The sequence below is a fragment of the Sapajus apella genome, unplaced genomic scaffold, assembly GCF_009761245.1.
Source record: "Sapajus apella isolate SASKATOON/1434 unplaced genomic scaffold, GSC_monkey_1.0 scaffold11, whole genome shotgun sequence".
Classification (NCBI taxonomy): Eukaryota; Metazoa; Chordata; class Mammalia; order Primates; family Cebidae; genus Sapajus; species Sapajus apella.
The window spans coordinates 10,091,606-10,106,475 of NW_022436951.1; the positions used below are offsets into that span (position 1 = coordinate 10,091,606).

Sequence of the window (14,870 nt, forward strand, 5' to 3'; positions counted from 1 at the left end):
TTTAATCTTTACACTTTATTTGAATGAGCAGCCTGAGTTTAAGAGAGCAGTTGATCTGTGGAGAGGTTTTTACTTCAGCAACTGTACCTGAAAAAGGGATGCCTTACCAGTTACCCATTCAGGCAGACTTAGAAGAAAATATTTCAAGTACTTCAAAACTTCAAAAGGCAAACACTCTTCACAGTTTTGATGGTTTGAAGTATCTTTGTGACCAGTAGTTCCCAGACCTGGCTTTCCATCACAATCTTACTGGAACTCTTTTCTTCATGAATTACTTTTAAGATTTTTTTGCTTTTGGATTTTTTTTTTTTTTTTTTTGAGACAGGGTCTCACTCTGTCACCCAGGCTGGAGTGCAGTGGCACAATCTCTGTTCACTGCAACCTCAGCCCACTAGGCCCAAGTGATTCTGTTGCCTCAGTCTCCTGAGTAGCTGGGACCATAGGTGCGAACCACTATGCTCAGCTCAATTTGTTGTATTTTTCATAGTGAGAGGGTTTTGCCATGTTGCCCAGGCTGGTCTTGAACTCCTGAACTCAGGCAATCCACCTGCCTGGGCCTCATCCTGCTGGGATTACAATGTGAGCTACCATGCCCAGCTTGTTTTCTGTTTGTTTATTTCTTGAGATGGATTCTTGCTCTGTCGTCCAGGCTAGAGTGCAGTGGCGCAATCTTGGCTCACTGTAACCTCTGCCTCCCGAGTTCAAATGATTCTCCTGCCTCAGCCTTCTGAGTAGCTGGGATTACAGGTGCCTGCCAATGTGCCTGGCTAATTTTTGTATTTTTAATAGAAATGGGGTTTCACCATCTTGGCCTGGCTGGTCTCGAATTCCTGACCTCATGATCCACCCACCTTGGCCTCCCAAAGTGCTGGGATTACAGGTGTGAGCCACCATGCCTGGCCCAAGTTGTTTTTTTTTTTAATGAAAAATTTTAAGCAGTATAAAAGGAAAGAAGATACGATGAATTCCTATTACCTTAAATTACCCAGACTCAACAGTTATCAACTGATGGCCAATTCTGTTTTCTCTGTACCCCCACCTACTTCACCCTCTCTTGGATTATCTTGTTTTAATTTTAATTTTTTAAAGACAGGGTCACCCAAGCTTAAGTGCAGTGGCACTGTGATGGCTCATTGCAGCCTTGAACTCCTAGAAGCTCAAGTGATCCTCCCGAGTAGCTGGGACTACAGGTGTGTGCCACCACACCCAGCTATTTTATTTTTTTATTTTTATTTTTTGTGGCGATGGGGTCTCACTATGTTGCCAAGGCTAGTCTAAAGCTCCTGGACTCAAGCAGTCCTCCCACCTTGACCCTGCAAAGTGTTGGAATTATAGGCCACCATGCCCAGCCAGGATTATTTTGCAATAAATTCTAGAGTTTGTGACATTTCATTCACAAATGTTTCAGGTGGCTCAAGCCTGTAATCCCAGCACTTTGGGAGGCCGAGGCGGGTGGATCACGAGGTCAAGAGATCGAGACCATCCTGGTCAACATGGTGAAACCCTGTCCCTACTAAAAATATAAAAAATTAGCTGGGCGTGGTGGAGTGTGCCTGTAATCTCAGCTACTCAGGAGGCTGAGGCAGGAGAATTGCCTGAACCCAGGAGGCGGAGGCTGTGGTGAACCAAGATCGTGCCATTGCACTCCAGCCTGGGTAACAAGAGTGAAACTCCATCTCAAAAAAAGAATTAAGGACTCTTTATAAATATAACCATAAGACCATTATCACACCTTTCAAATTTCTTATTAATTCTTTAATATCCAGTTACAGGCTGGGTGTGGTGGCTCATGCCTGTAATCCCAGCACTTTGGGAGGCCAAGGCAAGTGGATCACAAGATCAAGAGTTCGAGACCAGCCTGGCCAATATGGTGAAACCACATTTCTACTAAAAATACAAAAATTAGCCGGATGTGGTGGTACATACCTATAGTCCCAGCTGCTCAGGAGGCTGAGGCAGGAGAATCACTTGAATCTAGGAGGCAGGGGTTGCAGTGAGCCAAGATCATGCCACTGCACTCCAGCCTGGGCGAAAGAGCAAGACTCCATCTCAAAAAAAAAAAAAAAAAAAGAAAATCCAGTTACAGTTCAGATTTTCCCCAGTATCTTATGAATTTTTAAACCGTTTTCTCTGTCATCTTTTTAATCTGTTTTTTTTAAGTAGTCAAGATTCAGTGAGATTGATAGGTTTCTTAAATTGCTTCATCTGTAGATTCTCAAGCCAACATATTTTTCTTGCAATGTGTTGCAGAAACTTGACTGATAGTTTTCCACAGTCTGGGTTTTAATGATCACACCCCCATGGTGATATTTATTTGTTGCTCCATCTCCTATGAATTTATTACATCACTCATGCATCATGCATTCAAACGCCATGCAAATACAAATTTTCCATTGTAACTTAACACCATAAGCACCTTATTGCTTGTGAGGCTTTATTTCAAGCCTCTTTCTTTATTTCTTTCCCTCTTTGAGGGAAAGATATTTACAGATGCTTATAGATTCACAGTGATGGAAACTTAGGCAATTTTCTTATTAACAGAAACCTACATCTGCTACCTAAGAGATGATGTCCCCTTGTAACTTTGATCTCTGAGACTCTGAAACCCAATTCTACCATGTCCTACTACTTAACAAGTTTGTTCTTTTTAGAGACTAAATTTTCTCTGTAGACATTGAAGTCCCACTGCTTGGGTTCAGGTCCCAGCTGTACTGTATGCTAACTAGTTGTATACCCAGGGAAGAGTCTTAGCAGCATTGTGTCTCAGTTTCTTTATCTGTAAGATGGAAATAATATTACGTATCTCATAGAATTCTTGGGAGGATTATATGGATAAATAAGGTTAAGTACTTATTAACAAGTATATTAAATAAGAAATGTTAAGTAATTAGAACAGTGGTTGTCACACAGTAACACTTAAATGTTCTTGTCAGAGCACTTGATAAAATATCTGGGCAGCAGTCATCATAATTAATGTTTTTCCTGTTAGTTTAACTGAAAACAACACAGATGCTTATATGGTTACTAAATGGTGAGAACAATACTCCCAATTTCAGAGTTCTATGCTTTTAGGTATCATATTTTCCTATCCCCTCATTTCTGAAAGAGGAAACAGACCCAGAGAGGTAGAATAACTTACGTAGGGTTGTACAGAATCATGGGCATAGCTACAGTTTGAACTTAGATTCCCAGATGATTTATCACACGGAGAGCAGCAGTTCCTCTGAGCTGATTCTCAACAGGGAAATATGGTCCCTTCTGCTTAACACTCTACTTGTATTCATTGAAGTTGAGCTTTTGTATTTTGTGAATTAACAGATGACATTTCTTTCTTCTAGATTGCCAGCATACTTTGTTGTCCCCACCCCTCTTCCTGAAGAGAATGTACAGCGTTTTCAGGGTCACGGCATACCAGTAAGTGCATCTGGGAACCCTAAGAGGTGTCGGTCATGCATTGGTCTATCCTGGCAAGAGGATCCTACTGAAAGCCATTGGCTTTGGTTCTAGAGTTTGTTTTCAATCTAAGAGCAATCCGAAAATATCTTAGGGACTCCCTAGAGGAGTCTCTTAAATGTGATTGGGACAGAGATCTAAAGTTTTCACAAATGCACTTGAGTTTTTTAGCAGAGACATTAACAGAGCTTTAAGAGGATCATAGATCTGTCTGGTGTTGAAAGCAAGCCTGCTTTAACACCTAAATCATTTTGAACCTGAGCTAAACCATGCCAAGGGTAGTAGGTTTTAAGCTGCTTTTTGGCCTACACTATTAATCTTTGTATGGGCATGGTGCTGTTTTCTCCCAGAGACAACATGGAGTGCTTCTTAGTTTTCACAGAATAGAGTGGGATTGGAGCCATATTTAATATGTCACTGATCAAAGAAAGCAAGACTGGCAGTTACTCCAGTTTCTAATTGGTGGTTGGGAATTGCCAGGCCTGCAGGGTATTTAGTAAGGAATGAGAATTATAAATAAGTGCTATGCTGCATGCACAGCTGGTTCACTGAAAGGGTCACTCCCATATGGGTGGAGGTGTGGTTAAGCAGGGGTCAAATGCCCAGAAGCCCATGGAGGCCAAGCAGGTAATGAGTATGACCTTACAGTGAACGAGAGACCCTTAGCCTGGTCTACGGGAACATCTCTTCAGTGCTAGCCAGTATGTGCCACATGGGAGTACGAGCCAAGTGTTGCAGATGTCCTGATTTTTCAGGAGAAGCCATAGATACAGATTTTAATTGTTTTGACTTTGGTTTTTTTTTTTTTTTTAGATGGAGTTTTGCTCTTGTTGCCCAGGCTGGAGTGCAATGGCTCAGTCTCTGCTCGCTGCAGCCTCTGTCTCCCGAGTTCAAGCAATAATCCTACCTCAGCCTCCCAAGTAGCTGGGATTACAGGCGCCCACCACCAGGCCTGGCTAACTTTTTTTTCCAAGACAGAGTTTTGCCCTTGTTGCCCAGGCTAAAGTGCAGTGGCGCAATCTCAGCTCACTGCATTCTCCACCTCCTGGGTTCAAGCGATTCTCCTGCCTCAGCTTCCTGAGTAGCTGGGATTACAGGTGTTCACCACCACACCTGGCTAATTTTTATATTTTTAATAGAGACGAGGTTTTACCCTGTTGTGTAGGCTGGTCTTGAACTCCTCGCCTCGTGACCTGCCTTCCTCAGCCTCCCAAAGTGCTGGGATTACTGGCGTGAGCCACTGTGCCCAGGCCTAATTGTTTGTGTTTTTAGCAGAGATGGGAGTTTCACCATGTTAGCCAGGCTGGTCTCAAACTCCTGGCCTCAGGTGATCTGCCCACCTTGACCTACCAAAGTATTGGGATTACAGGCATGAGCCACTACACCTGGCCTAGATACATACTTTTATGTGAGTTTTCCTGATTTCTAAATATATGTCACTGTTTCAGATGTTTAAAAGCATGTTTTTGGGCCAGAGTTGGACACAATGAACAAAATCCATAATTTTTAGTTCTTTATTAAGCACATTCTCAAGTGAAACATTTTTTTTTTTCTGCTGGTGTAGCAGTGAAGAATACAGTGAGCATCAGTACAGCTGAGTGGTCCTGCCCTGATTGGTACTGTCACCAGCAGTTTTACCAGCACTGCTTTTGTTCCATCTGTCTTGGGATTATTATGAAAATAGCTGTGGCCTCTCCAGCTACCTGAAAGGATCTTGAGACTTCCCAGGGTAGTGTATACTACACTTTGAAAACGGATGCTTTAGAGGAATGAAAATGAAGGTCTCTCAGTCTTTCATAGAGGGATCTAGAAAAGAGGGTATGCTCTGTGGGAAGAAACAGAGATGAACTGTTCACATATGTAGGAACAGGCTACTTCCGTATCCATGCAGTGTATGAAATGTAGATACTCTGTATTCTAGCCAGGCCTTGGGCCTGAGAACTAGCAGATGCTGTAGTAAGATTTGAGTGAGGAGCCTGAGGCATTACTTTGATAGAAGCTGTGGAAAATGCAGGGCGTAGTGGCTCATGCCTATCATGCCAGCACTTTGGGAGGCTGAGACAGGCAGATCGCTTGAACCCAGGAGTTTCAGACCAGCATGGCCAACATGGTGAAACTCCATTTCCACTAAAAAAATTTTAAAAATTAGCCTGGTATGGTGGTGCATGCCCATAGTCCCAGCTACTCTGGAGGCTGAGGTGGGAGGATCCCTTGAGCCAGGAGTTGGAAGCTGCAGTGAACTGGGATCGCGCCACTGCACTCTAGCCTGAGCAACAGAGTAAGTCCGCCTCGAAGAGAAAAGAAAGCTGTGAGAAGGTGTTCTCACTTCATTAGATCTTCCTGTATTTATAAGTCCTAAAAGTTACAGTGGAGTTTGTGTGAATGGACAGCAAAAAAGTATTACACAAGATGGAATTATACATCACCCCAGGAAACATAGAGCCCTCAATCTTTTTCTCTCTTTCTCCCTCTCTTTTCTTTTAACATAAAATTTTCATTTGACTGGAACATTAAGATCACCAGAAATGGTCTTAAGTAAATTAAAAGGTAATTTATTTTATATTTGGAATTGGTGAAATTATGTACCTTAACCTAGAGTACCCAATCCTTTTAAATGTACCCAGTACCACTATAGCCTCTTGTTTTTAGTTTTGTTTAAGACAGGGTTTCTCAACCTAGACACTATGGACATTTTAGGCCAGATAATTCTTTGTTGTAGAGGCTGTTATGGTAGAATATGTAACATCAGCAATGCCAGTAGCACTCCCTGAGGTGCCAGTAACACCCCTATCCCGTGAGTTGTGACAACCAACAAATATGTCAAGACATTGCCAAATATCCTCTCGTGGGTGGGGTGCCAGGCACAAAATGCAGGTCGAAAACCCCTGCTTTAGGTGATCTGGACTGTTTTCTGTTTAGCATATGTGTCCTCTGACTCTTAAGAGACTGACAGAAAATGTGACAACTAGGCGACATAAAGTGTCCATAAGCCCGTCTCTGGCCACATCTTTGCCTTGTCCTTCTTTCTGTCATTCCTATTGAACCTACTCATGTTTACACTTATTCTCCATGCTTATTTTCGTTGTTAAGCCGGTAAGAACATCAAACTATTTTCTCTTAAACCAGATATTTAAGAGATTTGCAAAAATATGAAACAATGCCATTTATCTTCCTGTATGTTTTTGGGTGGAAAATATTTACAGTAATAGGTAATTGGTAATTACTGTTTAAAATGAATTAATATTTTAAAAGTTTTTCAGTTTTAATTTCTAATGTGGTAAATATCAATAGCTATAGCTCATATGGATGCAAGTTCTTCAGGGTCCTCAATAATTTTTAAGAACATTAAAGAGTCTAAGACCAAAAAGTTTGAGGCCCGCTGATCTTCCAGATTGCATGTACATGCATTTTCTCTAGGACCTGGCATAGAAGCACCCAAATCAATAGTAACAGGTAATTTGCAGTAGGCGCATAGGAAGCTAAGATTAAAGAGATAATTGGGGGCTAGATTATGAATAATTGTTCTTTCATTTCATTCGTTTCATGTCAATCTTTAAAAATTGTGGTAAAATACACATAACATAAAATTTCCCGTTAGTGACATTTAGCACATTCACAATGTTGTGCAACCATTACCACAGTCTGTTCCAGAACATTTCCATGTCTCCATGCTGTTTACGCTGGCTTTTCACCCAGTCTTTTCTCTCCTGCCTTCACTTATTTTCAGGGAAGACCTGTGTAATCGGTCAGTTCATACATGTCCTTGCCACTATTCTGAAGGCTTTGGCTGCTGTTCTTCAACCCTGAGTATCTTTTTCTTTTTCCTCCGGGGCAAATGAACATTGCTATGGATTATTGAAACTAAACAGCAAACTGTACTTAACGGGACCCATGAAAACCGTCGGTGCCTTGCCTCAGCTGGGCCTTCCTCCCACCCAGCCGTATTCTATTTAACGTATTCCTTTTGGTTCCTATGACATTGTTCTCTGGGTGAACAGGTTTTCATCCTACAAGTTTTTTGTATCATTCTTAACTCTCAGTGACGACCTTTCCCCTAGTCCCGCAGGATCCAGAACAGCGACAAGAACTCCCTCAGCTTCCCTCTTCTCAGCCTCCTGTTGTTTCTCTCTGGGCTCCCGTTTCTTTCATACATAATCTGGATCTCTGTCTGGGCTCTTGATTGCCTTGTTTGGAGCCCAGTTCCATGGGCCTTCCCTCTTCCATGGCTGCCTTTCCCAAGTCTATTCTGCTCTGTCTGTTCTTGAAGGCATCCTTATGTCTCCCTTAACCTGAGGCACTTGCTTAGTTGTCAAGCAGCTATCTTGTTCTGCCTTGTACTGCCAAGCATATTTAAAGAGTCTATACTTATTTTCTCTACTCATTTCTTGTTGCAGCATGACTTCTACTCCCCACATACTGTGGACATTTCCCACGCAGAAGTCCTTAAGCCCTGTGCAGCCCCACTTCCCCACATCACTGCAGTTTTTATTTTTTGTTTTTTGTTTTTTTATACCAGCCATACCATTAGCACACAGCACTGCAGTTTTTGACTGTGATTACATTGTCTTTTAAGTTCCTGTCCTGGCTTTGGAAACACTATACTCCCTTGGCCTGCTGACCTCCTTCACGGTCCTTTCCTGCTTCCTTACACTGCCTTCTGCCCCAGATTGTAGATGTTCTCTTAAAGCTGTTTTTGACTCTATTAAGAGAGGGACCTTAAAATGTACCAAATAATGAGTAATCCTTTTTTTAAAAAAAAAAATTAACAAACTGTGATTCTTGCCTATGAAGTCATACTAAGAATTCTGGCCCTCATAGTTCCCAGAGAGCAATTGCAGCAGTAGAAGACTTTTTGCTCACTTTCTGTGAGAAGGCTCTCTGACCAGGAACTTTGCTTGTTTCTGTTTACTGTTTCACACAGAGAATTGTAAGGGAGTTGGCCCTTCACGCCTCAGGTGAGGTGAGACAGTTATGATTGGAAGTTACTACATGTGCCCCAGATGGAAAATGAGTTATGGTTGGATATCACCAAGGGACTATGCCTTCTGCCCCTTCTGCTCCAGAAGAGGAGATAAAAAGGGCTAAGAACGCTTAGTTTCTTAGAACTCACCATCCAGTCATGGCTAAGAGTATCTCCCCCCTTATCCAAGTGAGCTGTGCCAACTAAGGGGGCACAATTTCCTGGGCACCAAAATTTTACCACCTTTGGCAGAGAGCTGAAAACTACGTGGTGGTTACTGCACACCACTTAGCATGGCATTGAAAAGGGAATACAAGAACAGCATAGGGCCCTTTGATTATCTCAGTGTTTAACACTTCCGCCTCATCATGAATCTTAAAGTATGGCTTGGCCCCAAGAGAGGAGTTGTTGCTGTTTTCAGCAGTTCTAACGCAATTCTGTGTTGCTCTGTCCTTCCTCTCTGTGTGGGCTCATCTCCCCCACTGCAGCAGGCCATCAACTCCCATGTCTAGAGCTCCAGACCTGCTTTCCTCTCATTTGAGGGGCCTCCTGAATATCTCCACGTGGATGTCCTGTTGGTACTAGACACCCAATATACCCAGTGCTGATTCCGTTATCTTCCCCAGAAATCCCAAACCAGTTCCCCGTGTGATTTTCTAAGTGCAATGCACAATATCACCTGGATTGTCGTGCTGATCTCTGACTCTCGGTCTAGGCTACTGCTAGCATATCCAATGTATGGTTTACACCTGGCAGATGAGTGTCAAAAAGGTGCCCCCTCTCGGCAGCTGAAGTATAAAAGGTCTTTCTTTCCTCCAGGTTTATCTTTGATCCCAGGCCAATGGCTTGGCCAGCACAGCAAGGTCTGGACCTTAGCCAGCCTCAAGCACTTATGCAGGGCTCAAAGTCCACAGCTGTACTCACCGTCCAACCAGTCTGTCTCTCTCCTCCATTCTAGGCTCCACTGGCAGGTTACTTGGCCCCAAGGTCAGTTCTAATCTACCTTTGTTCCTGAAAAACAAATAAACAAAACCCCCCACCGTATCCCAAAAAAAGCCTGAACTCCTTAACCTGTTGCCAAGGCAGAAAAAAGCATAAACAGCCTGGCTCGCCACTTATGTCACTCATGTGACTTCTTTCTGCTTCCCCTTTTTTTGTTGTTCCTTGAAATTTCTTTCTTCTGTTATATAATACATTCTACCTTCTTTTATATTCCTAAGCTTATTTCCCTTTTGAAACTTGAACCTCTGAAGGTAGACACAGTATCTTAGTATCTTTTTGCCCTCTCACAACCTAACGAGGTACGTTCCATGTCACAAGCCTTGCATTCAGTTATGTCAAATAGGTGACATACCTTTCTTCCGAGTGTGGATTTTCTCTCATGAGACTTGCCCACTTTTTGCCATCCATATACAACACAGCCTTTAGAGTCACACTGCTGCTACTTTCTGTACAACTTGGGAAAGTCCTTCAGTCTCTTCAAGCCTCAGTTTCTTGCTGTTAAGGGGAATAAAGAATCATACCTATCACAGGGAGTTACCATAACAATTAAATGAGTTAATTCCTGACATGTAATACACTGCACTTGAATGATAGCTACTATCCTAATAATAATAATGTTGTTGGCTGGGCACAGTGGCTCACGCCTGTAATCCCAGCACTTTGGGAGGCCATGGTGGGCGGATTGCCTGAGTTCAGGAGTTTGCAACCAGCCTGGGCAACACGGTGAAACCCTATCTCTACTAAAATGCAAAAAATTAGCTGGGCATGGCAGCATGTGCCTGTAGTTGCAGCTGCTCAGGAGGCTGAGGCAGGAGAATTGCTTGAACCCAGGAAGCAGAGGTTGCAGTCAGCAGAGATCACACCACTGCACTCCAGCCTGGGTGAAAGAGTGAGACTCTGTCTCAAATAAATAAATAAATAATAATAAAATAATACTATTGTTATCATCTGGTTATCAAATGCAGATGATAAGTCAAAAGGTATATGTTAGACCGTAAGTCTGTGTCTGACTACCTAGACCTGTTTATTTTTTAAAACTAAATCATGTTTTTCCATTGTGACTAAATACTCCCAGGCTTAATAAAGTTGAGTATGTCCAGCCATTTCATACTGAAGTTACAAATTTCCATGTATGCATTTAAATGCTAAGCGTGTGTGTCCCCTGTTGGGTTGTGTTTATTATATCTGGTAAATCTTTATTTCTTTCTGCAGATATGGTGTTGGTCCTGCCACAATGGAAGTGCCCTTTTGAAAATGTCAGCACTACCCAAAGAACAGGATGATGGCATTTTACAAATCCAAAAGAGCTTCTTAGATAGGTCAGTACTAGTAGTTCTATATTTTGTTCTTATTCAGTTTTTTTTTCCAAGAAGCAGGGAACAGCTCTTAGTAGTATGTGTATTTCTGTTTACCTACTCTTAGCTTAGTGCTAGGGAAATGTAATTTATAGTGATTGTTTTGAGTTAATTTGAAAGGAGTCAGTATAACACCTGCATGGATGTCACCTGCATTGTTTTTAGAGGTGCATGCTAAAGTCTTCAGCAGGGAGGTGACATGATGTCTGTAATGTTAACAGTTGTCAAATTTAGGTCATGGTACATGTCACTGTACTATTCTACTTTCTGCATGTTTCAAATTTTTTTTAAAAAGTAGATGAATTTAAAATTAAAAAAAAAAGGAATAGACTCAGAGTCACATTGCCTTGGTCCAAATCATGGCTCTCTCAGTTTATAAATTGTATGATATTGGGTCAGGCAGTTTTACTCTGTGCACCTCCATTTCCACCCCTGTTGACCGGGAACAGGAGTCCCAGACAATTGCCTGGTAGGTGAAGTTTAAATTGGAGAATGCCTACCGAGCCCTTAACACAGATCATGGCAAATTGTAAATCTTCAGGCAAAATTAGTGTTTGCTCTTCTAATCTCTATTCCTTTTTGGTACCTAGAATTTACAAGACCATCCACAGGCCACCCTATGAAATTGTTAAAACTGAAGACCTGTCAAGCAACTTCCTATCCCTGCAGGAAATCCAGACTGCATACTCTAAGTTTAAACAGCTGTTTCTGATAGGTGAGAAGAACACTGAGCAAAAACTTTGTGTCAGATGGGGAAAGTCATGCCGTACAGATCAGGTGACAGTCGTTGCCTTTTTTTCTGGCTTCCTTACCATAGCACGCAGAGCCCAGGGCTGTGATGTCATGGAGCCGGGGGTCTGGCTGCCATCACTACACTTCCCTCTCCATCTCTCTCCAGGCTTCCCCCCGCCTCCTTATTGTGGCAGTGATCACACAGCCACCCTTCTCTTCTCCCCTTTCCTCAACATACCAGTTGTCCAGTGGTGAGCATTTTGATTTCTTCCTTTAAAAGTTTTTGAACTATGTAGTATTTATATTTGTTGACTTACAGTGATTTATAACATGAATGATGTTCGTTTTCTTCAGTAGACTTTTTCCCAAAGTGGAAATACTTTGTTTTTCCCATGATTGGGAATATACAGTTTCTAACAATATTAAAAGTTTTATCAGAAATGTGTAAGGCAGAAAATGAAACATGCCAGTCCCGGCTACCCCAGTGTTCCTGCCCAGGCTGCCTACTGGTGGTTCATGTTTAACTCTGCCCAGTCACTCATTGATTCTCTTCATTCTGGAATGAGTCTTTATGCTCCGAGATTTGTCATGCCTGTAGGTAACTTTTCCTCACTTGGACATTTTTTTTTTTTTTTTTTTGAGACAGGGTCTCACCTCTGTCATCCAGACTGGAGTGCAGTGGCATGATCACAACTCAATGCAATCTTAAAACTCGCAGGCTTAAGTGATCCTCCCACCTCTGCCTCCCAAGTAGCTGGGATTACAGGCATACGCCCCCTCACCCGGCTAATTTTTGTATTTTTTTGTAGCGACAGAGTCCCATAATGTTGCCCAGACTGATCTTGAATTCTAAGGCTCAAGCGATCCTCCCACTTTGGCCTCGCAAAGTGCTGGGATTATAGGCGTGAGTCACTGCCTGAACTAACTTGGACTTTTTAGCCTAGCAAATTCTTAACTATTTTAGGATTCGTTCAGTGACATTTATTGAGCTTCCATTGTACAAGGGGTCTTCAGAAAGTTCATGGAAAATGTATATTATACAAAAACTATGCATGAATTTCAAAACTTTTTTACCCAAAATAATTCATATTAACTTATAACATGCCTGAGCAGGATCTGGTCTAAAGAGCTAAGAAGGGTAAGATATTAGTTTGAAAACAGTTCCTATCAGAGCAACACAAATTCTGCTAAAATTGAAGCAAAAACAAATATTGAATTTACGGTGAAGCTTGGATGGAGGAATGGTGAAATTATTGATGCTTCACAAGAGTTTATGGGGATAATGCCCCAAAGAAATCAGCAGTTTACAAATGGACAACTCATTTTTAAGAAGGAGCAGATGATGTCAAAGATGAAGCCTGCAGCGGCAAACTGTCCACATCAGTTCGCAAGGAAAAAATTTATCTTTTTTCTGCCTTAATTGAAGAGGACCGACAGCAGAAGAAACAATCGTCAACTCCATAGACATCTCAGATGGTTCAGCTTACACAATTCTGACTGAAGAGTTAAAGTTGAGCAAACCTACTCGCCGGGCACAGTGGCTCATGCCTGCAATTCCAGCACTTTGGTAGGCTGAGACAGGCGGATCACTTGAGTTCAGGAGTTTGAGACCAGCCTGGCCAACATGGTGAAACCTTATCTCTACTAAAAATACAAAAGTTAGCCGGGCATGGTGGCAGGTGCCTGTAATCGCAGCTACTCCAGGGGGCTGAGGCAGGACAGTGAATCAGGGGTTACAGTCAGCCAAGATCATGCCATTGCACTCCAGCCTGGGTGACAAGAGTGAGACTCCATCTCAAAAAATAAATAAAATGTGTGTGTGTGTGTGTGTGTGTGTGTGTGTGTGTGTGTGTATCCTTAAAGGGAACCCTTTTTTTTTTTCCAGTTAATAATGTAAAATAGACTGCAATGACATGGTTAAATTCCCAGGACCCTCAGTTCTTTAGGGGTGAACTAAATGGCTGGTATCATCTCTTATGAGAGTGTCTTAAACTTGATGGAGCTTATGTTGAGAAATAAAGTTTATATTTTTTATTTTCATCTTTTGATTCCATGTTTTCACATACTTTTAAAGTCCCTTGTATATACTAACTATGCTGGCATTGGTGATAAAGAGGAATGTAACACCAAGGGCTTATACCCTTGCAGGGGAAACAGCAATGTATGACTCTAACTCAAACTAAAACATTACAATACATGTTTACTGTTTAATAAAGGACACTCATTCTAGTTTTATTTCAATCACTCAGGACTTCCAGGGATATCTGCCTTTTCTTAATTTGAGTTTGCAACTTTTTTTTCATTTTTTAGAAACAGGGTCTTTCTCTGTTGCCAAGGATGGGGTGCAGTGGCACCATCATTGCTCACTGCAACCTCAAACTCCTGGCCTCAAGTGATCTTCCTGCCTCAGCCTCCCCAAGTGTTGGGATTATAGACATGAGCCACAGCACCCAGCATGAGTTTGCAACTTTTAAATACGTTGGATTTCTGTAAGATTTAAGGTTCTCTGTTTTATAAGGCATGTAGCGGGGAGCCATGTCATGGTATACTGGGTGTAGGAACTTGTGCATTGAGATTCTAATGAAAATCAAGTCTGACCCTTAGGCTTTCATGGCATCAGGATATAGCAGCCTGGATGTCAACTATTTCTGCCCTAAAGCATGTTACTCTCTGTCGCCTTGTAGGATGAACCATGGCTTTGTGTATGCATTGTAGGAATTTCTTATTTCAGCAATAAAGATCTCTTTTTGATTACTACAACCTTCTAGAGACCTACAGCACAAAAACCATTTCAGCTAAAGTTTTGAAATGGCCCTAAAGTCCTGTGCCTGCATTCTGCAGTTTGAGTCTGGACTGTTAATCTGAATGATACAGTTGAGTAACACAGGATTTCTGTGGCAAGTATTTCAGTGAACAATGACCTGATGTCTTTACTCCTTTTTCTTTTTTCAGATAACAGTACTGAATTTTGGGACACAGATATAAAATGGTTTTCTCTGTTGGAAAGTAGCAGCTGGCTTGACATAATCAGGTATTTCAAACCATTGTTTTACTCATGAATTTTACAGTTGTCTAACTCAGGGTAGTAGATCAAACTGACAAATAATGTAATTGTTTGATGTTTCACAGTTAAATATTCTTAGATACATGTTCTCTTCAGGGCTCAGCTAGATTTTACATTTGCTACTTATATCTATGCACATTTGATAGGAATTTATGAACATGCCACCTGGTTACAAGGAGATGTACCCTACAGACAAGGCATTGAAATACCACAGAAAGAGTGTGACAACCCAGAATTATCTCTGAGGCAGCAGTGCTGGCCTCCAGGGAGGAAATCGGGGGTGAGAGCAGGAGTGATACTGACT

At 41.9% G+C, this 14,870-nt stretch overlaps 1 protein-coding gene across 3 annotated transcripts in view; it reads left to right on the plus strand.

Moving 5' to 3' along the window:
* MTMR12 (myotubularin related protein 12) overlaps positions 1 to 14,870 on the plus strand; it is a 91,677-nt gene that overhangs the window by 59,821 nt on the left and 16,986 nt on the right. For all 3 annotated transcript variants that reach the window (XM_032279021.1, XM_032279023.1, XM_032279022.1), the window contains exons 8-11: positions 3,339 to 3,414; positions 10,628 to 10,734; positions 11,361 to 11,485; positions 14,455 to 14,533. In XM_032279021.1, coding sequence (XP_032134912.1) covers positions 3,339 to 3,414; positions 10,628 to 10,734; positions 11,361 to 11,485; positions 14,455 to 14,533 — 387 coding nt within the window. The remainder of the gene's footprint in view (positions 1 to 3,338; positions 3,415 to 10,627; positions 10,735 to 11,360; positions 11,486 to 14,454; positions 14,534 to 14,870) is intronic.